Source organism: Apteryx mantelli, chromosome 12, assembly GCF_036417845.1.
Source record: "Apteryx mantelli isolate bAptMan1 chromosome 12, bAptMan1.hap1, whole genome shotgun sequence".
Taxonomy (NCBI): Eukaryota; Metazoa; Chordata; class Aves; order Apterygiformes; family Apterygidae; genus Apteryx; species Apteryx mantelli.
In genome coordinates this window covers 19262269-19283677 of record NC_089989.1, presented here as the reverse complement: position 1 = coordinate 19283677, position 21409 = coordinate 19262269, and the positions used below count along the sequence as shown (strand labels likewise).

At 44.0% G+C, this 21409-nt stretch overlaps 1 protein-coding gene across 3 annotated transcripts in view; it reads right to left on the bottom strand.

Annotated features, from left to right (window-relative positions):
* PTPRG (protein tyrosine phosphatase receptor type G) overlaps positions 1–21409 on the bottom strand; it is a 412828-nt gene that overhangs the window by 75146 nt on the left and 316273 nt on the right. For all 3 annotated transcript variants that reach the window (XM_067303422.1, XM_067303421.1, XM_067303423.1), the window contains 4 exons: positions 8540–8724; positions 6432–6540; positions 4502–4551; positions 1411–2206 (listed from right to left, as the gene is read on the bottom strand). In XM_067303422.1, the coding sequence (XP_067159523.1) occupies positions 1411–2206; positions 4502–4551; positions 6432–6540; positions 8540–8724 (1140 nt within the window). The remainder of the gene's footprint in view (positions 1–1410; positions 2207–4501; positions 4552–6431; positions 6541–8539; positions 8725–21409) is intronic.

The following is a 21409-nucleotide window of genomic DNA, read 5'->3' as shown; positions in this document are numbered from 1 at the left end:
TTCAGACCGTACAGAGTGGGAACACCAGACTTTGAAGAAAATTTCCAGGTGAAGAGTGAGAAAAACAGCAGTGTATTGAAAAAAAAAAAATCAGGAAAACTTGGTGCGGGTTGCTCAGCTTCATCACTGGTAATCTGTTCTCTTATCGAACAGTTACAATTCACAGCATTAGTCAGGTCAGCATGTCTATAATAAATGTTATTAAAGTTTGGATTTAGCTTTATTTTTTAAATTGATTCTGAACAACACCTGAGAGCACAATGTCTGCATTTGTGTGTTAATAAATGTAAGGAGAAATAAATACTGGAGCTTTTCCACAGTATTTTAACTCTAGAAGAGCTTGGATGGAAAAACAAAATGACAAAACAGCCTGTAGATTAGCAAAATAAAGAGTAACAGTCAAAAAACCAAACTCCCTAGAATGTACATTATCTTATAGATGCTGCAGTAATACACATAATCACTCAAACTTGCCATTGTTTCTAAATCTCAGTCCTGCCTCTGCAAACAAATCCATATGAATGTAGTCCATTTGTTCCTGTGCAGTTAAGATTTGTTTTTCTCGCAGGTGCCTGGTGGGCAGAAATACGTGCATATGGCCTGGACTTTCCGCACAGCAAGTTGGGAACACCACCAGACATCTGTTTGCATAGGTCTGTGCAGCAAATCCCAAACCTGCTGGACTTACTGCACATGCAGAGCACCTGTGCATGCTTTCAAAAGGTCATATTCACTGCACACGTACCGAGGAGCTGGCACGTACATGCAGGGTTGACATGTACAGGAGAAACAGTAATTCAGGACAAATGTAGAATACCCACAAATTCTGCCCGACTACAGTTTTCTTCACAGGAAAAAAAGAAGTAAGGTAATCCTAGTGCAAAAGGTGCCTTGTCTTGCAAGATCAGAGCATGTAGGTTTTGTGGTGAGAAATTAGCCGGCAACGATCCCATATTTGGGAGAATATCTCAAAGCAAAATCAGGGAGAATCCTGCAGATAAACTAAATTAGCTTATAACATACATAGCAACCTTCCCATTAAACACCAGCTAGGCACAGCAACCGCTGTTCCAAATTAATTTCACAGCTGTAGTCTACCATGTTCCCCCTTTGGTTTTTTAAGCAAACTTCTTCGTGTAGCACATTAGGGGTTAATGTTTCTCCAGACTTCCTTTTCTAGTAACAAGCACAGGTAGCATGCATCTTTCCCCCCAAAACTGAAAGACGACCTCTCCCCTCTTCTCCCCCCAGTGACAATTTGTGGACCGGGCCCTGCAATAACCTGCCCATGGCGAGGAAGCCAGGCACCGCAACAGTGCTGTATCTCCTGGAAATCAGCACGGAGGTTGGTCTGTGTAATTACCCGACCGTCTTACGTGGGGAAAAAACAGTTCCCCGGAGGTCACTCACCTGGGTTGATGGTGATGAATTTGTTATCTGAGGGGTACTCCTCCGGAAAGTGGTCCTCCTTTGGAAGAGGCTTCCTCGTTGTCTCCGGTTTCCGTGGGCTCTTGCCCAGGTAAAGTTCGTCGGTGAACACTGGCGGCACTTGGGTGGAGGGGAGAGGCGGAGGCTGAGGCTCTGCTGCCGCAGAGGTCTCCTCCGTGGGATGTCCATCCGTCGGGGCAACGTTTTGGTTTCGCTCTGGACCCGATATGGTTTCGTTTCCTTCCTCGCCCGCAGTCCTATTGGGGGCACCAGTGGCTCGCGGCGGCTCTGTGCTGTTCCGCACGTCCGCGGCGGCCTCGGTCGCTCGGCTCTTCTCCTTCTTCTCCGCGTCCTTTTCTTCCTCTTCCTCGTGCTCCCTCTCCCCATCCTCACTTTCGCTCTTTTCGTCCTTTTCTCCCTCCTCCGCTCCCTCGCCGTCCTTGGTCAGCGCCGCGTCCCGCTCCGGCCCCGGCGAGGACGCGGCCTCGGTGGCGGCCACCGCCGGCCGGCCGGGCTGCTTGCTGGGGGCCGCCGCCGCGGGGAGGCGGGTGGGCCACACGCTGCTGGGGAAGGAGGAGATGCCGCCGCCGCTGAAGCCCAGCCCCGCCAGCAAGGTGCTGGTCACCACCGAGGCCACGGTGGCCTGGCTGCCGCTGGAGGAGGGCCCCATCCCCGTCGCCATGGACACGAAGGAGAAGGGGAGGCCGGCGGAGGTCCAGGTGGAGGAGCCGGAGCTGATGGGCGCCATGTCGGCTGAGGAGGCCGGCGAGGCGGTGGGCTTGAGGAGAGGGCAGGGGAGAAAACACAGAGGAGAGCATCAGCAGGGGCCCCGGCCGTGCTGCCTGGGCTTCCACACACACACACACCATCCCGCTCATTAGCCTCTCTAAACGAGAGACGTGGATTCACACCAGTTGGACGCAAGACCGAGCCGGAAAAAGCACTAGCCACCGAGGCACAAGGCAAGCGATGACGGGAGGAAACGTCCCTGCGTTTGCCATTTCAAAACAATCATTATAATCAAAGTCTCTTTATTCTTATCTTCGTTTGACAGCGGGGCTTTCTCCACCCACATCGCTGGCTACTTGTGAGTAACGTTTCCTCTCGGGGTGGGGGAGGATCTGAAGAAGTTTAATGAGTTTAGCGGCATTACTCACAGCGCCCTAATCCTCAGAAGTTTAAAAATGTGGCGTTACATAAGCGTTGTCCAAAAATACGAGCTGTGCCGCTACCGGGCAGGCAGGGCTGGTGGACCGCTCTGGAGGAAGCTCTGGAGGAAGCTCTGGGTCTTCCCACACACATTGTCAGGGCCTCAAACGGTACTATTTTTATTTTCTAAATTTACCTTCCGAGACCAGCACTATTCTCCTAAGCACTGGCACTGCAGCAAGCAGCGAAGCGTTGCTCTCGTTAGAGAAGCCCTGCTGCAGGTCCAGCTGGGAAGTCGAGAAGGGCTTGGAGGGCATCAGGAGCCTTCCCGCTAGCCAAAGTTGCCAGGGCAGCTACCGGCATGGCCAGACTGCGGCGGCCACGCGTGGGCTTGGCGTGCCCCATCCCGCAGCGCTCTCCCTGCTGGTTAGCTTAGTGCAACCAAGCTGCTCAACTAAGTGCATGCATGCTCCGTGCATGTTAACATATGCTTTCTCTGAAATAAACCCCCCCGGTATAAACCTTAACAAAGAACGAGACAAGTAATTCACTGTCCTACATTACATCTGCAAAAAGGCACTCAAGAGAGTTGGCTAAAGACATGGAGTAAATCTGCAGAAGAGCTGGGGTCAACAGTTCTGCCCGGACCACATTCCCTCTCTGACTTATTCAAACATGTCTCATGTCACTGACTGCATCACCAAGGGGACCATGAGCTGCAAACGCACACACCAGACACGGACAAACAAGGGTTACACAGGTGCTACTCAACCTTGAACAAAACCATAAAATGTCTCTCTATTTCTGGAATGGCTTTGTAATTTAACAGTATTTCTGCATCTCTCTGCCATTCACGGTTTCAATCAGGCCATGTAGTTGAAATGCTGCAGCAAAACAAGAAAGGCTGCCTTCTCATGTTATTTTTGACCAGCTGCAATCACAGAGAACCTGAGATCTCAGAAGAAAACCTGTGCTTTAGAGATTTCCAGCCAAAACTTTAAATAAGCATCTAAACTTTTGGATACTTATCAGTGTGAACCCCTAAGGCATTGTGAGATTTGCTTTTCTTTGGCATGTACGGTCTCAAAGCTAGACTGAGTAATAAAATTTGACAGCAGATTTTGTACATCTAGAATACCTCTATATATCATTTAAAAACATTAATAATTCAGATTCAAGCTCTGTATGTGTTACTCATTTACTAGGGAGCATATCAAACTGGAATGGAATAAAACCAAAAATAATATATGTAGAGAAAATTCAATAGTATGAATTCAGTCCATAGATTTGACTGAACAATTTAGTATACTGAATGCCAAGAATTTAAGGCTATGGATGATTAATGTTAAATAACCAGATGCTTGCAAAACTGAAATGGTGTATTCCAGTTTTACTGTAAAAGTATCAACATTTCTGACTCCAGAATACAACGGTCAGCTTTAGTGACTTGTTATAGTCTCACCTGAATTAAAATTAAAACAAACAGCTTGTTAAGGCTTCATTCACACAACAGCAGATATCCTTAAAGCACTGGAAAAGCAAATATGCTGTATGTGAGGCCTGATTCTTGTTGCATATATACTTCTGGTCATACAGTTAATAAAATAAATTAAATTTATTTCCATTGTCATCATTAAGATTACATATCCCATCTAAATGCACTTAATATTTGTTTTGGAAGTTTTTCTAACACATGATTCGCCAGTGGTTAAAACTTCTTGGAATCTGAGGCTAGAAAGCCAAAATCTCACCCGATATTTTACGCAGGTTATGAAGCCTTTTGCGCAGGGTTTAAACCACTAGCACCGTAGGAAATTGCGGTCCCGCCGCAGATTTACAACATCATGCTGCCACCTGGTGGGAACGCCACCACAAATTACAAATGCCCGTCAATTCACTGCAGTGATTTACGTCCACAACTTACCACTCCTGTTTTCACAATTCTGGTCCCCTCGAAAATTCGAGTAGTGTTAGCTGAGAAACAAAGAATAACAACATTTAAGCGGACTAGGAAGGGAGACGGGAGATGATAGCGACATCGCAACACAATTTTTGCTAAACAGTTGCTGAACATTGCTATGACTAAACATGCCAAGAGAGAAGAGAAATGGAGGCCCGCGAATGAACTGGTAACCACAGACTTGGCAGGGAAACATCAGAGAAGGCCTGCTGCATGCAGCAAAGTCCAAAATATGATCAGTTATGGTGGTGTCAGTCTGGAGAAAAGTTAAGCTTCTCTAGACAAGTTGCTTGATATTATTCACCTAACTACTCATGTCTAAAGATGATTCGTTTGTCTTTAATTACTCAGGACTGGAAATGCTGGACTAAGTTCACTGTCAGAAAACATATGTTCTCCTTCAAATCCAAGTTGGATGAACTGTACTGACTCACACAAGAAGCTGGAATAGCTGAGGATAACAACTTCTTTCTGCCCTTACGATATGTTATCTTTATTTATTGCTATTTATCTTGAGTACAATAATGAGACTCTGAAGAATGTTTTGAGAGCTCAGGTTGATTTTTTTTTTAAAGTTAGATCTTTGGAACAGCCAAAGATTAGAAGAACACCTACTTTTGGGGGAGACATGGAAGGAAATGCAACATCTACTCCTACTGCAGATGTGTCTGTCACTTCCAATTTTTTGAACGAAAGGCTAAAGAGCACAAGGAATATTTGACAAAACTGTCAATAACATTTTGTTTTTAACTGGAACTAAATGGTTATCATGATCAAATTTCAGAGAATCTTTCCCTTCTACTATCTGCTGAAAGAGGCCAGAATCACTAATACACAGGCTTCTGACTCCTGCCTGGCACTTAAACTGAACTCCAAAACTCTCTGCTGAGATACTAAAAAATTGAGAGCTATATAAAAGATATTGCTTGGACAGGACAGTTCTTGTCTGATCCCTGTGATGCTGCTAACACTGCGGCATGCACCAGGGATGCTGGAACAGAACTGAATTGTGTCCACAGCTTGACATCCTTCAGATGTTAATGACTGACAAGTTAGCATTAAAACCTGCATATTTTCCAAAAATCTCTTAAAAATGCTTCTTATTATTTTGTTCCATATACAGCATAATACCCAAGTGATTTAAGTCTGCTTCACTTCAGAATTTGAATTTTTAACTCTACACTTGTTTTGTTTTTCCAATACCCATTCCTAGGTCTACATTTCTTAGGAATGTCATGGGATGAGTGCTCTCAGCAGAGGTGAATTTTGCCCTACTGAATAAAACAATTAGAAGTAAATTCCTGGGGAGAAGTAAAACTTTGACACTTACGGAAACCAAAAGCATCAAGTTCTACAAATCTCAACTTCACCAGACTTGTCAAACACGCTTCAGTGGAAATCCATGACAACTGACAGTTTAGCAGCCAGTTCTTTAGCTCTCATTTAAATATGTGTGTTTTGAAAATCACTGTGGTTTTGTGCATGGTAAAAACCTGAGAATCCCTACATGTGGCTGTCAAGGTGGGACTGATCTCCTTTCCTCTTTATGTAACACAGACACCAATCAGACTCTCGTTCTGCTGTAGCTGAGCCTCTGATGCATAAGCAGTCGCTGATGAATTTGCCTTATAAAACTAGTGAAGAAAAGCTATGTATTCTCATAAGAACGGACACACCACTTCCAACAGAGTGCAGTAGGCAAACCGCCATCATTAGAAAGAGGACTCTGCTAAAGTCACTGGCCACAGTTTGGAATTGGCATTGTCTACATGCATTCAAACGTCTTCTGAGATCATTCCACAACATACTGTACTCTGCAAAGAAAATGTTAAACACACACAGAGCCATTTAATTTAAAAATACATTTGTTTGTTTGTTTGTTTGTTTGTTTTACCTTGAAAGAGCATTGTCTGGCTAAAGTCACTACGCATTTCATTTCGGCAAACTGCTTGAACTCTGAACAGATAAAGGATGTCAGGTGAGACATGGCTAATGATGGCCTTCTGTTTAAAAAAAATAGATATTATTCAGTTTTTTACCCCCACAGGACTGTCCACGATCAGTTTGCAATATATAAAGCATTGTGCTAACACAGGACATATGTGCCATCTAAGACAAACTTATTTCTAAAGGGGAATAGTCACTGCTCCCCTTGGAGAGGTCCAGGTGAAGTTCAATTGACTTCCCTGGGATCAACGTGTTGCACCCAGACTCTGCTGGCTCTGCCCATGGGAAAGAAATGAGCATGCCCCACGTCTGCTCTCATGCCTCATGCTTGAAGGTCTCCACTCTCCTCAGAAAACCCTAACCCTCAAATCATTCAACCTCACAGAAATTAAAATGAAGTTTTTATGGGTGGAGGTACAAATTCCAAGCCTGAGATAAGCCCTGAAAAGTTATTATATGTTCAAACCCACTGTTTATTTTGCAACAAACTGGCTATGGCAATTAGCAGCTGGTGGCCTGTAAGGCATGATGGTGGGCTGGGATGTCCCTGCATACTCTTAAACCCGAGACACTGCCTTGCTGCCTTCATGCTGCTCCTCTGGGTGGCATTTAGTCCACAGTCACATCATTTCTTGTCTTGCAGAAGAGAGCACCTGTAGCTGCATGGGCCATTTGAAATACCAATAAGTCCTTTAGGAAAACACTGTCTAGCTCTGTTTCAAGATGGGACAGCCCAGCTGTTTCTGCCAGAGCACTGAAAGTGGATTGCACTTTCCTCTGAAAAACTGCTTCCTTCTTCTCTTGCCCCGAAAATAGACTAAGCTATCATTGTCTCCTTAACCTCCAAGCTCTACTGCACAGCACAGGGTCTCACTGCAATTTATTTCCAAGCTATCGCTCCATCACATCCTCTGCACATTTAATTATTTCTTTTACATACAACAGGATGCTGTCGCTGTGCCCACATCATTTTTGCTGATTAACACTCTCCTCCTTATTACTGATTAAAAAAAAAAGTCCCCTAAGAGTGTGGAGTTGTGACAAGAGAGGTTACAATACATCATAACCTTGGGTGCCTTTCAATAGATTTCTTTCTGATTTTGTGAGGCACATCATTCCCTAATGTGACCCAGATAACAATGTCTAGTAGGGAAATTGAAAATATAAATGGAAATGAAGTAAAAGAATCTTCATCTAAGGGAATAAGAGAAGTATTATTGTCTAACTGATTGAATGGCCCCAGAGGATTGTGTATTTGAAAAAAAAAATACGATAACAGTCATTAGAAATAACACTCTGTGCTGCTGCATTTCTCATGTGCATATACAATTACTGATTTCATTATTCTAGAGGCTTTCTTTGATTAACAATAAATGGAAGCCTTTCAAACCTGAATATGTCACTTTGATTTTATATGCAGAGAATGTTAAAGACCGGTACAATACTTGCTTCCACTTGGACAAGAATGACAAGCAGATCAAATCCTAAATGGAGGGGATAGACTGGTGTTTCCATCTATGTTGGAACCGTCTTGCTCTTCCCTCTCTTTCTCTCACAGCCAGACTGAGGCAACGCTTATACAGGCCACTCTACAATAATCTTCTAGCTCTGACCATGCAACTATTACTACTGGCAGCACTTACTGATCAGAAGCTGTTTCAAAGCCTGCAAGGGGCTACGCACAGTGACCAACTTGATTTTGGGGGATTAGGCCTCTACTGTGAAAATCTGTGAGCTGAACAAGAGCCGAAAGGTATTCAGAGTCTAACTATTTCCTGAGCCAGCTACTTCTCAGCAACAGAATATGAAAAGGTGTCTGCAGATTTAGTCCTTTATACACTCACAGAAACTATAAATTCACACTCCAGTGTTTTGGGTGATCTATTAGGCAATCTTCAACTAATGCTGAACATTTTAAAAGCAATTCCTTGCAAGTCAAACACTAGCCTGTCTGTAATGTAACAAAAGCTTTCCTACTCTTCTTCCTTCTACTGAGAAAATAACAATATAAGGACAGCTCAAGACATAAGTCAATGGTTGATGCTGTGGTTTTACCAGGTCCTTGTCACTGTCCTTGGTGAAAGTCTTCTCCTTTTCATCTTCGTTTTTAGTCCAACTGTAGGAGATCATGTAGTTCATGATAGGAGGGTGGTAGACTGTTTCTGGTTGGTTCCAGGTTACAAGCAACGCTGTTCTGTTCACAGGCTGCACTTTCATGTTGACGGGAGGAGTGCTGCAAGCTAAAAAAGAAGGAACAAATATGAAGCTCTCTGAAATAACCAAGAGTAAACAGGGAGAACTGTACTTCACTCTAACAGCCAGGTTTTTTTTAATGCCTTGCCTACAGTAGTAGCTTAGGCTGCAATCCACTGAGACCAACGGGATTTAATACCACCTGCAGCTGCTTTCTGCTCTCCAGAGTAAAGGGAATCCATTCTCTGGAGGCAGGTTGCTTCTTTCTCCACTTATTTTCAATTCTGACATTTGCACATATACTTTATCTTGGTCACTTAATTACTCTGCATTTGAACCTTTAGAAGTCCGCCTAAACTCGAGCCACAGCTTCCCTGGACTACAGCCTCCTGTCACATGAAGGGGATAAAAATTCTGGCCTGCTTTCCAGGGCCTGCAAATATTTGGAACCTCTGAAAATGCGATACCATTGGGTCAGCAAGTCTATTCCTTTTAACCCAGTATGTTTTTGCACATGAGCAGAAAGTTACTTTATACTCCTCCTTCTACATATTTCCCCTCACAGCCTCTAAACTGCTTGTCAGGAAAACAGTACAAATCCAGGAAAGAGCAGCACTCTTAAGAAGGCCCTTGGCCATCTCATTCTCCTAACAGGCACGGGAGCCACCGGCTGGCCTCCGAAGGCTGTGGCTTTCTGACCCCGTCCATGGATGGAGGAGGCAGAGGTTGCTTCTTGGCCAGGGTGAAGGCAGTGGACAGGTCAGCATGGGAATGGCTTAACCAGAGGGAGAAACACGGCTTCTGTTTATTTCGTGTGCCAAAATCCAAACTTCTCCAGGAAAGACTAAGCCGGGGTGCCAACCCGGCACATACACTTTGCAATGCAGTGCAGTGTCGAGCACAGCGCTAAGAAAATACTTCTGAAGCAATTGAAATGTAAAGGTCAATGTACGAGTGAAGAACACTAGATGGCACTCATATGCTACCTATAAGGTACATCATGCATTTTGCAACTGTAAGAGTGTAGATTTTTCCAAGCTTTAAAAATCCTGTTTAAAATATACAATTCAGGACAGATTCTCACATTTCCTTTCCAAATATAAACTCTGAACCAAAAAAAATCACTTGAAATGATACCCAAATGCATGTGCCGTGGCAAAGGAGCTGGCCTCTTCTGCCAGGAAAAGTGAGGGTGTCACCCAGCCCATGACACTGCTGCTGTTTTCAGAATTATTTTTCCCAATACTACTTCTATATTTAAAGCCAATGCAGTCATCTTATTTGCACTCTGCAGGTAAGTGACAGGGTGAATATTTGGACATATTTCACTTCTAAAGGGTCTTGGCTGCACTGAAGGGGAAAAACGTCTACTCCTAGGCCTGGAGTTTCAGGTTGTTCATGTAACTAACTCTGCTGCTAGATCACTGAAATAGCTACGGTTCCAAAATAAAAATGATTAAACTCTGTAAACACCAATATTACCAGTACAATGGAAAAAGACCTGTCAAATGCATTTGTGCAGTTATAACTCACATTTTGTAACTAGCCTGTACAAAATAAGGAAACATATATTACAGAAATACACATGGGTCGGAAAGATCGTTTGTGTTTGCTCCTGTCAGGAGTGACAGTTTTACAGTTTTGCAGCAGATCCTTCTGCTCAGCACAGAAGGATCCAGCAAAGCAAACCCTGCAGTATCTCTAATCACTTGTTTATTGACAAAACAAGTAAAATTTTCCATTTATGCTGAGCAGAAGGGACCAAACCTGCATTCTGCAGACAATGCCACAAAGCCAGAAGCGACACCTTAGCCTGCTGCCTGCAAACCGCTTCCCTCTGTCTCACCCCCGCTCTCGGCACTGCACCTGCAGACCTGGAGAGCGTGGCAGAGAGACAGCAGCAGCAGCCTGGACTGAGCTGAGAGCGTGCAGGCACGCTCCGGCGGCTGGGCAATGGCCTCTCTCCCAGGTTTGGACAGTGGTGCAGGCAAGAGGGGGCAAGGAGATTGTCTGATCTATTCCTGAAAACCTCCAGTGAAGGTGTGTGACTCCACACCTGTCCACACCATGCAGGCTTCCCTGTGCTCCGTGGTCCCTGTTGCTAGGGAAGATCATTACACTCTTGCCTTCTCTACTTGAAGGACAACTGCTTCCCCTCCTCTTTGCAGAAGCAGTTTGACTCTAGTCAGTGGTACAGTACAGTTTCCAGCCAGAAAAGAGAGCAACCCAAACTAGCCTCTCATGCATGGTCCAGAGCTGTTGCTGTTGCCAGGATTTACAGAGCTCTGTGATCCTTGGAGTGCCTCTCCATGCTCACCTCTTTCTGCTGAGATAGTCAAATCAATTCTTACTTATATCACCGCTTATTGATAATTACACCTTTGAAGCCCCTGGTCATTACAGAATTACTCTTCAGAAATACCAGGCCAGCCTTTACCGTTCCACCTAATCAAAGCCTACCAAAGCCTATCAGAGGTGGGAGCCCCAGGTGAAGGACTAGCCAGACCTAGAAGTCGTCCTATCCAGCCCTCCTTCTCCAGAAGGATATCCAGAGAATGACATTTTTAATATAATCAAGCATCAAACTGTTTTAGAAATAATTCAACCAGGTAACCTTCACAAGAGATGTAATGAAGAGGTTTAACTTAATCGCAGTGTCCCCTGGCACGTGTTGACCCATCCTCTAGCGAGCCGTTTCCCAGACAACAACCCTACACCCTGCAAGGGAGAGGGGACTGTTCCCATCCTCTACTCCATGTGACTCCTTGCCACCAGCTTTGATGCAATTCAGAATAGTTCATGACAGTCACAGCAGCAGGTATTTCCCAAAGGTAAATAGGAGACCTATTTGAGAGGCTCAAAGTTGGGAGACCCTCCCTCCATGACCATGTACCCTGATCCAAGGTCACAAACACCTTTAAGCAGCTGAGTGACTCCAGTGACTTCACTGAGACACACGCTAACATGTTTTGACTGGGGCCACTGCATGACTAGGACAAATCGTGTTCACAGCCAGCTAAAAGAAGATTGAATTTCCAATTTCACAGTAAATAATATTACAAACTTTTTATCATTTAGTAGGACTTTGTTCCAATTATTCTGAGACACATGGGAAGAACCTGCTGTAATTAAGTAATAACCAACATTTTCTGTTCAGCCGCTATTTTTTACAGCTTTTGAATTGATGAATGGGCAAAAAAGAAATCATCCTTTTTTATAAAATGAAGCATATGGTTTATTAATTTAACCAAACCTGCTCAGGACACAATGGAATAAAAAAAAATTTGATCCAGTAATTCAATTTGATGATTTAATTAAAGTGATACATAATAATGTAGCAAATGTCGAAAGGCAAAAAAAAAAAAAAAAAAAAAAAGTAATGAGTTGACCATCTATAAAACAACTGGCATTTTCCAGAGATCTAATTTTCCTTTTGAAATTCTGTGCGCCTTGGATTTTGGGAAGAAGTTTAAAAAAATCACTGACTCCTCTCTCTCTCTTTTTTTTTTTAAATGCTAAGAAGCCTCTACAGATTTTGCAAAGCGTGCAGCTGAAGGACAAACAGAGATGCAGAAAGAGGCTGGGGCGGGGAGGAAGAAGTTTGCACTCTCCTCCGGATTGAATCAGAATACACTGAAGAGAAACACAAGCTTTTCTTCCCCCCCAAACTAAATAAGCAAACAAGCCTGTGAATTCATGATTGCTTGAGAAAAAAAAAAAAAAAAGAATGAAAACCAACAACCAGCAACATTTGACATTGAAATAGCAGATTTCAGTTATTTTTAGAGAAAACATTACTAATGCTCTCTTTTCAATTCTGATCCAACGGAATAATGAAAATTTGGAGGGGGATCTCAGGATGTCTTTATGTGGCATAATGCAATACTGAGCAGAGATACCTGCACTGGGATACCAAAGCCAATATGGACTCGTCAGCCCTGTGCCGGGGCTAACTGGTGCTCCGGGAGGCAGAAGAGCCCGGCTGGGCACAGGGGCGAAACCTTGGCAGCGCTCAGCGAGCGAGCACGTTCACAGTATCAAGGGGCACGTCTCGTGGCATGAGAGATGCCCTCAGCCTGTCACGTCCTGGACCTCTTGCAATAAAAACAAAAAGCTCACAGGCTGACAGACAGGCATAATCTCTGCTGGGCACCGGGCAACGTGTTGGCTCCTGCCTTTTGGAAACATCCTGCAACGGAGGGAGGACTGCATGGGTGCATCCGGAGGGAGGCACAGGGACCTGACACACGGCAGCCTCCGCCAGCATTTCCAGCTGTTGGATGTGTGCGGCTGTCGGGAAGCTCGACACAGGCGCTTCGCTGCAGATCGTCCCGCCGGGGAAGGCGGGGGGCAAGCCAGCCTCTTGGCTAGCCTTGTCTTCCAGGGCTCACTCAAGCCTGGAGAAAACCTGTTTGCCGCTTGCAGGCAAATGTAGCATGCTAATACAGCCCTAAGTGCTGGCCAGGCCAAGCACACTGCAAAGAATTATTTTCTTCATGTTAAAAACATTCCAGTGGGCTGGAACAAACAAAATTAATTTAACAACTTCGCATTCATCTCTCCCATAATTTGATTTCTATGTTGTGTTTGGCTACGTACTCTCCACGAGGCTTTCCTAACTCAAGCCTGATGATAAAGCCTAATCCAAAAGCTCCTGGCAGCTCCATTTCAGAGGGCTGAAAGGAAAAAAAGGGGGCCTATTGTTCAGCAAAAATTAACCACTGGTATTAAGATACACCTATCACTCCAGAAAGGGCATATAAGAGGATATGACAGCTTTTTTTAGCAGCCTAGAAAGAAATGCAAAACCACCCAAACTTTCTGGTATTTATCATGATTTTTGCATATGCTACCTGCAGTTATAAAAAGAGCTATTTAGGGAAGGTTTGAGAGAGCTCAAGAACCGAATTTTGGGTTATTTCTTGTATATCTTCCTCCTGTAGCACAGGTGCCTCATATGATGAATCCAGTGGTACAGGGCTCAGAGGGATCTATAAAATCCTCTAAAAATGTTTTAAGTTAGCTCTTCTGTGCATAAAAATGTCACCACTTTAAAGGCAGTTATTTCTAGCTGCGCTATGCCCTCTTTTGGAAAATCCCACTCTCTCCCTCCTTCTGCCTGTCTCAGCGGTACAAAGCTGCTGTTCCTATACGTGCGGTACTGTGGGATATATATCGTGTGATGAAACTCTGACATTTCCTTGCACAGGAAAGCAAGGCGTACGAGAAGTCCCGAATCCCTCATGCTGAGACGGACGGGGATCTTCTGAGGCAATGAGCATGTGGAGGGAGAAAACACATCCGAATCAAGATGCGGTTTTCTTGCTATTTTAAATAGCAACTCGTGAAGCTGCTTGAAGACCTGGGTTGAAGTAGCTCTTGGGAATGCAGATTAACGGGTAAATAGAGAGGAAAGGGGCTGCTGGAGGCAGGTGGGAGCCAGGCAGGGACCCGTGGGGCTTTCTGCGGGACATGGCTAGCAGGAAAGAGCAGCACCCAGGGCTCTGCCACCAGCCGGACCGAAGCAGAGCCCTGCCCTGAGGGATCTCGCCATAAAACCAGAAGGATGTTTGTGCGAGCCCAACTGAGCCACAAGTTTCCTGGCTGATTTCAGAAAAGCCTGATAACAGCATCATCGATGCCCGAGCTGTCGGCAAAATCCTGCCCTGAACTCGCTCGGCTCTACGGCCCAGGGAAACCTGCCTGCCAGCAGGACAAAAGCAATGCCATTTTAATCACTAGCGGGGAAACGAAGAAACAGACTTTCAAATACATATATCTATATATACACGCATATTTATTCTTTTTCATTATTAGACCCTCAGAACAAAATAAGTCCTCACATGGGTGATACTGCAAGGAGAAAACTCACACTGGCTTTAAGCGCCATGCCAACAGTGTCATGGTAAAGGAAGTAATAAAAGTGCCCGATTCAGCCTCCTTACATTGGCGTGACTCAATGGAAATGCCCGAGAACAGAAGGAGCGCCATAAAAAACAATACCATTCTTTTGGCTGTCTGATTCAATCTCTGAGTTCAGCGAGGGCTGCGCTCCCCAAGGATAACAAATAGACTACGAGGATCATACACAGAGACGACACGGGGTTTAATACACAGAAGAGCGCTAAGAGGCACGCTTACCACACTTGCCCCCTCTCCTTTTCCCAAACGCTTGCAGTTCTCCGCCATGCTTTCGCTTACATTGTTAACTTCTTGCAGCGCTTATAAATGACATTATTAATATATAAGGATAATTGCTTTAAAGAGAAGCGTGCATTTTTTCCTTTACTTTTGCCTGCAATTTGCTAGCAGGCATTTGCAGGCTACACGCCGTACACGCAAATATTTGTGTTGATCTGCTTCAATCCAGAGGCAGAATGTAGCTAGGAGACAGCCTATTTATCTTCCCTGCTCTTACCTTTCGCTATGCTGCAAACGCACGGGGTCGTTCCTTAAGGTGCGAGGGGCACGGACAGACCCCGTATGTGTTTTATGAGCCCTGTGAAATGACCTCCCGAGCCAACCTGCCCTTGGAGCACTCCTGGCGGAGGGGTTTTGGGAAGCGGAGATTTTGCCCCTTCTGCTGCTGCCCATTCCCTGAGGGGAATATACAACTAGCATTCGGAGGGCGTTTGATTCCTTCCTGTATGGGTTTCTTTGTAGCATTGGAGTTTCCATGGCATCGCAGCAACAGATCCTGCTTTACTGAAAGGCAGGAACTGTGTGTTTTACTTTGTTGTGCTTCAGCCCAAATATTTCATATGTTCCACAAGTAGCGTTTCTGCAGCGCTGGCCCAAATCAGCCTCGTCCGGTCAAACGCCATGCCGGGCCAGTTGATGCCCGACGAGGATTTACCCTGCAATTTTTGTGTTTATATTATACACACAGAGGAGGTGACTTGTTTAAAAATGTACACCCATGCCCTTATTTGCACAGTATGCCTGACACTCTAGGAGTGACCGAGCCCGGAGCCAGGCATTGCGTCGACAGCAGGAGAAAGCAGGATTTCCTCTGGAAGGAAGTGCCTTTGCAGCAGATGACCCTTTCTGACATCCCGATGAGTGGCACTTGCACAGGGCGCTCCTGGGACGCACGGGCACGAGAGCAAGGGGCCGGGCAGGCACCGCATCTGCCACCTGTCTGTGGGATGCCTGGCTCAAAAGGGAAAGTGGCTTCCCTGCCCTGGCTGCTGGAGGCTTTTTCCAAAGAGCAGGAGGTGCTGCAGGTAGTCATGGTCCAAGGTACAGTCCCAACTGCAATTAAAACCAGCACCCGCATGGGATAAATCACCAAGTCTCCCCTGCGAGCACTCATTAGCGGCAGCTGTGAACCCAACCCACGTCAAAACTTTCACACTGAATTCCCCTTCTCTTGGTTTGGGCCCTTATAATCTCTAAACAAGTGCAAGCAGTTACTCATTGCTTATTAATGAACCTACCAGCAAGCTATCCGTGGCATTTGGGTAGAGATACACACACTGCTCACAGTATAACCAGGCAAAAGCATCTGCGGGTAAATTCAGAAGCTCGCAGATCACAACCACTATAAGCAAAAATGTGAGGCTTAGGTCAGGTATGTATCACGCCGTTTTGTAGCCAATTCCCTTTCAAAATGGGTCCCTTTTTTTTCCTTTGACCTTAACGCTTTGTCTTGCACCTGGGTGGTTTTCTGTCCCCTCCTGCTTTTCATCCCATGCTCCGAGAGAACCACGTGCACAAGGACCAAGGACTACAGAGCAAGACCCTGATCCGGTACCATACGCTGTCAAAGGAAGGGGAATGGATGTGGGATATCTTCATAACAAAACAAAATCAGAAAGGAAAGTAAGAAAGTCCAGTCACCCAGGGAAACTGAAAAGACGTGTTTAATCTATGAAGAAATTAATCTGCAAAACAGATTCTTCCAACGGACAGGAACAATCAACTGTAATGGAAAACATATGGTAAATTAACTAAAAAAGCTTCTTGCTTATTTGCTTTTTCCCCTAACTAAAGATACTTAAAGAAAATAAGTAGCATCATTTTGTTTTAGCAATTCCAAGTTAAGATGCCAATAACTTACAATTTTAACTTTGCATTTACAATTTTGTTGCTTTGGTTACACTTACTGCCATACAATATTTTGTGGTCATTTAGGTTAGACGAAAATATATAAATGACTTTCTTTAAGAGGAGAACTTGGCTGCCTAATGCTCTTTTTGGACCCCCAGAGAGACCTGGAGGACATGAAGAGACTCCGAGGCTGTTGGGAGAGAGTTCTCATAAAACATGGGCATTTAGAAAGCAAAAACAAATTACTGGGAGTAATAACAAAGGCTATAAATGAGACAAATAACTTGTTTTCATTCAGAAATATTACTGTCAATGCCTCAACTATCTGCCTCAAAATGATGGTGTCACTGCTCTGTGTTTACTCTCCGGAAGAATTCAGATGATTTTGGATAAGGCTAAATTGGAGATGCACTCCAACACAAGGATGTGATGCCATGCAGAAGAGGCAGTACCTTCATAGGAGGCCTTAGTTTCATTTTTGATGTCAGGAGCTGTGAAATAGAGAATCTGAACTAAACTGCTTTGCTTGAGCAGTGCTACACCTTTGACACTAGCTCCACAGTTGGAGCCATGCCTCCAGTGCAAAGCGTGTGGGTGGTAAAATCCAAATAGCTTCTGGATAGTTTTAATGGCATTAAGTTACAATGACGTTCAAACTGCACATTGCCACGTCTTAACAAGGAGCGCTAAGGAAAATGTTTACCTGCAGACTACTAGAGACATGTCCCAGTTGTTGATTTAGAGTCCAAAGCTACGTAAGTTCGACCAGAGTGAATTTATGACTGCTCATTATTTAACTTAGTCGAGGATCATAATTAAAGACGGTACTCTAAGGCGAATTCCCACTGATGGCAAACAGCATCATCTGAGACTCCAGCAAAGAGTAATCAGACACCTTTGGGGAAGTAATCAGGCATCTCTGAAAGAAAACTCTGATGTCAAGAGCCCCTCACACGGGATGCTTGTTTAAATGTCGTGAGGCTTGCAGCACATTTAATGAGACAGAAAGGTTAAAGCTCTTTTTTTTTCTCCCTCAGAGTTAAAAAATCATAAAGACAAACAATATCTGATGGTCCTAACCAGCAGCAAAATCAGATGGGCAGATATTCTGCTGCACACAGGGTACCTCTTGAAACACAGAAATGAAACACCATTCCCTCCTCAGCTTCCTTGCCTGTACTTTTACTGAAACAGTAATGTTTTGTAACTACATCTCTGCTTGATGGGACAACATATGAAAGCCATAAAGAACATACAGAGTTGCAGAGTCAGGTCCTTGGACTGTGTGGTCTCTTATGTAAGGATTCTCTTTACTTGTCCCCTAAGAGCAATGTGCATGATTAAGCTAATAAATAATTAGCAATCACTTTGGCATAGCTGCTTGGAAGCAGCCTACGAAAAGCCAGGAGTGCAATATGTGATGTGACAGAGCAACACGATCCTGAGCCAGAGAGGACAGGCCACATAAAAGAGGAGACAGTTTTAACAGAGATGGTCATGTGCAAAAAATCAAATGCTGCCACTGTCTATTATTTACAGTATCTGGTGAATACCTTAATAATATATTCTCTGTTGTATAAGTCTGCACAGAGAACCTTCAACTTTGAAAAACTTTATATAAATCAGTACTGTAACGATGGTGAGTCTTTTTGATAAATTTAACAGGCCTGATCACCTGCATGACTTAATGGCATGATCCATTGTATATCTTGAATCTTTAGCAAGTTTCCTCCTCTTAAAAATTATTGTTGTCTGATGGGTTATAATCAATCCACCAGTTGCTACTACTACATATCTGAATATTGTACCTCTTGAATGGTATATTTTGAAAATAAGATATTTAAAGATGATCTGTATGGTTTCTTGAAACAGCTCCAGGGTCAACTTAAGAATTAAGCTCAGCTCACGAGCTCTGATTCAGCAAAGGTCTTATGCATATGCTTTCATTTCAGGCGTACAAGCAGTCCTCAAGAGAACTGTTTTAAATCAGCTTTTGCCAACAGAAGGAAGGAATGAGATAATGTAACCAAAGAAAACCTTCTGGCTAAATACTAACACAAAAGAAACACTGGAGTTTTTACTCCCCATCTGAAGGGAAAAATTAGCCCTCCACACTATATCAAATTAACTAAAATATTTTTACCATCTTGTATTCTGATTATTGTAAACTATCTTTAAAAATAGTTTCCCTCTTTAAAAAAAAAAAAAAAAAGAGGAGGGTAGCTACAAAACAAAAGACTGGTAACATTCATACTGGCTAACAAACTGGATCCAAATTCACTGACAGTTTTAGTTGACCTAAAACAGCCATTCCCAGAAGACATTTTATTTACCAAATGCTACCAGTTATGGGGCTTTGCTAAGGAAATAATCAGAGGTCTTGCATAAAGTGAGAAATAGCTTTCCTGCAACGTATCTGCTGTTTATGCTAGCTGGTCTCAGTTCTGTGACCCCAGATAGCTTTGATATCTAGCAGAAAAGGCATTCCTGTTCAGTGCCCAACTGTTCAGGATACTAAGTTTGTCAATGAACAACTGCATTGCTTTGTACAGATCTGAAATGCACTGTTCACCAGGGGATTCTGAAAATTATTCTGAACATTATGCAAATTGTTCTGGGCACATTTTCCTCCAAAACAAGAAAGGCTTGCATAACGAATGCTACACTGTTTTCTAGATTAGCAGCACTGCCCACAGACTTAATAGAGTGTGACAGAAGAAACAAATTGCAAAAATTCACACCGACAAACAAATCCGGACTCCCCCCCCAGAGCTGAAGACCATCACAAACCATACCACCTTGCAGCAAGCAAGAGACACATTTTCTTGACCTTGCCTTCTTCTACAACATACACATCTAAGCACAGGAGGGCATGCAGGAGCCAACATGTGACAGACATTGGTCATACTGCCTAATGCAATGTGGAAAGCATTGAGATGCAACTATGAGGTGTGCAGAGGAATCTGCATAGAATAAATTTGTTATGCTAACACTATATTCTTACATTTGTATGCTAGAAAGCCTGGCTGAGAAGTGCTCTGCGCACTCAGCTTCTCAGTACTTTTGCATGAATGACACTATATAAAGAGGCACTGTATTTACTAGCTGAATAAACAATAGGTTTTGCTTTCACTCAAGTATTATGACTTCAACTCGCTTTATTTATATGTCAGTAGTTCAGAATGTGCAGTGGACCAGGCACATCATCACTGTTCACCTTTGTCAAAGAAGAGGCCAGAAACATCCGAGTTGTTACATCTCTGGAACGGCTATAACTCATCCCTGTAACCTTTGGAGGATACGCTACAATCCGTTTTGTTAGTAACACTGCAGCAACCTATTTATTTTTAAGTTCATAAAAAAAAAAGCACCTATTTTCATTGTCCCCTGGTGTGCACACAACTCAAAAAGTGACAAGTTGACAGAGCTGGTGCAAAAAGACTGGCTGCCCCACCATTAACCTCCTACAGCAAAAGCTCGAGGGAAAAAAACCCACTGACGAGCATCATCCCGAGTCATGTCAGATCACAGGGGGATGCGCGTTCCCCAACTGAAGGACCTCTGTTGAGCACGTTGTAAGCCCAAATTCCCAGGCAGGAACAGGTACAGAGCGTTACGGGACCTGGACTAACCATTTGTGTTGGGAAAGGACCCAGGAGAAGTTTCTCAGCAAACCAGTCCCCAACCACGTAAGGCGTTAAGCGCCCAGGTAGCACGATACCTAAGCAGAGACTGATGTTTACGCACGTCCCTCACTCCAGTGCACTTGGTTTAAGTAAACCATGTGCACTTGGTTGAGTCTGGGCTTAAGGAATCCTTACAGCTCAACAAACGGGAATCTTTCCAGTTACTTCAAGTGCCCCATCGGTATCAACACTTCTCACTCCAAGATTAGCCCACTAACTTCAGACCTCAGTGTTTGTAAAGCTCAGTCATGACTGTGTGTTTCAACTATTACTATGGGTGTGAAAATCACCCAAAGAATTTTAAAATCTTAAAAACCATCCAGTGATGCAAGGAATATTCAGGCATGTGGCCAAAGCAGTAAAACCTTCTTGAATATTACACCACATGTGCCAGAGGTACCTCAGCCGCACTCAAAATAAAAACTAGTCAGTTTTGTCACTTTTAACAAAACGTAACCTATTAACTTTCATCACTGCTCTGGGTAAGCAACACATACACAGGATAGATCTGAAAAAATAAATATTGACACATGTTACTGTTAAAACACTGACTGAAAACTGCAGACCAGAGCATCAGAGCATGGTGGGGTCTCTTCATTCCCAAGATCTCCTTCTCACTTCTGATACAAATTCTCTATCCCAAGGCTGCCTTTAATGAACATGAGGTTTATGTACGTGTATATTATATATATAAAAATAGGCACACTCACAGAATAATGAGCCCTGAGAAATACACTCTTCCAGCACACTCTTGGGAGGGTGAGGCTGCTGAACACAGCTGTTTTCATGATTCACGTCCTCTAAAAACTACATTCGCTGTGCCTGGCCAGGTGAAAATGCCAGGTACAGAAGGGCGGCTTGTAAATCCACTTAGTTGTTTCCTTCTGGCAAACTGCCCCCCTCTCCTATACCTCTACCTAGGATTGGTTAAGCACCAAGCATTTCTTGAGCCTCAAGACTGGGAAGCATACATCATTCCTCCTCTAGCTATAAA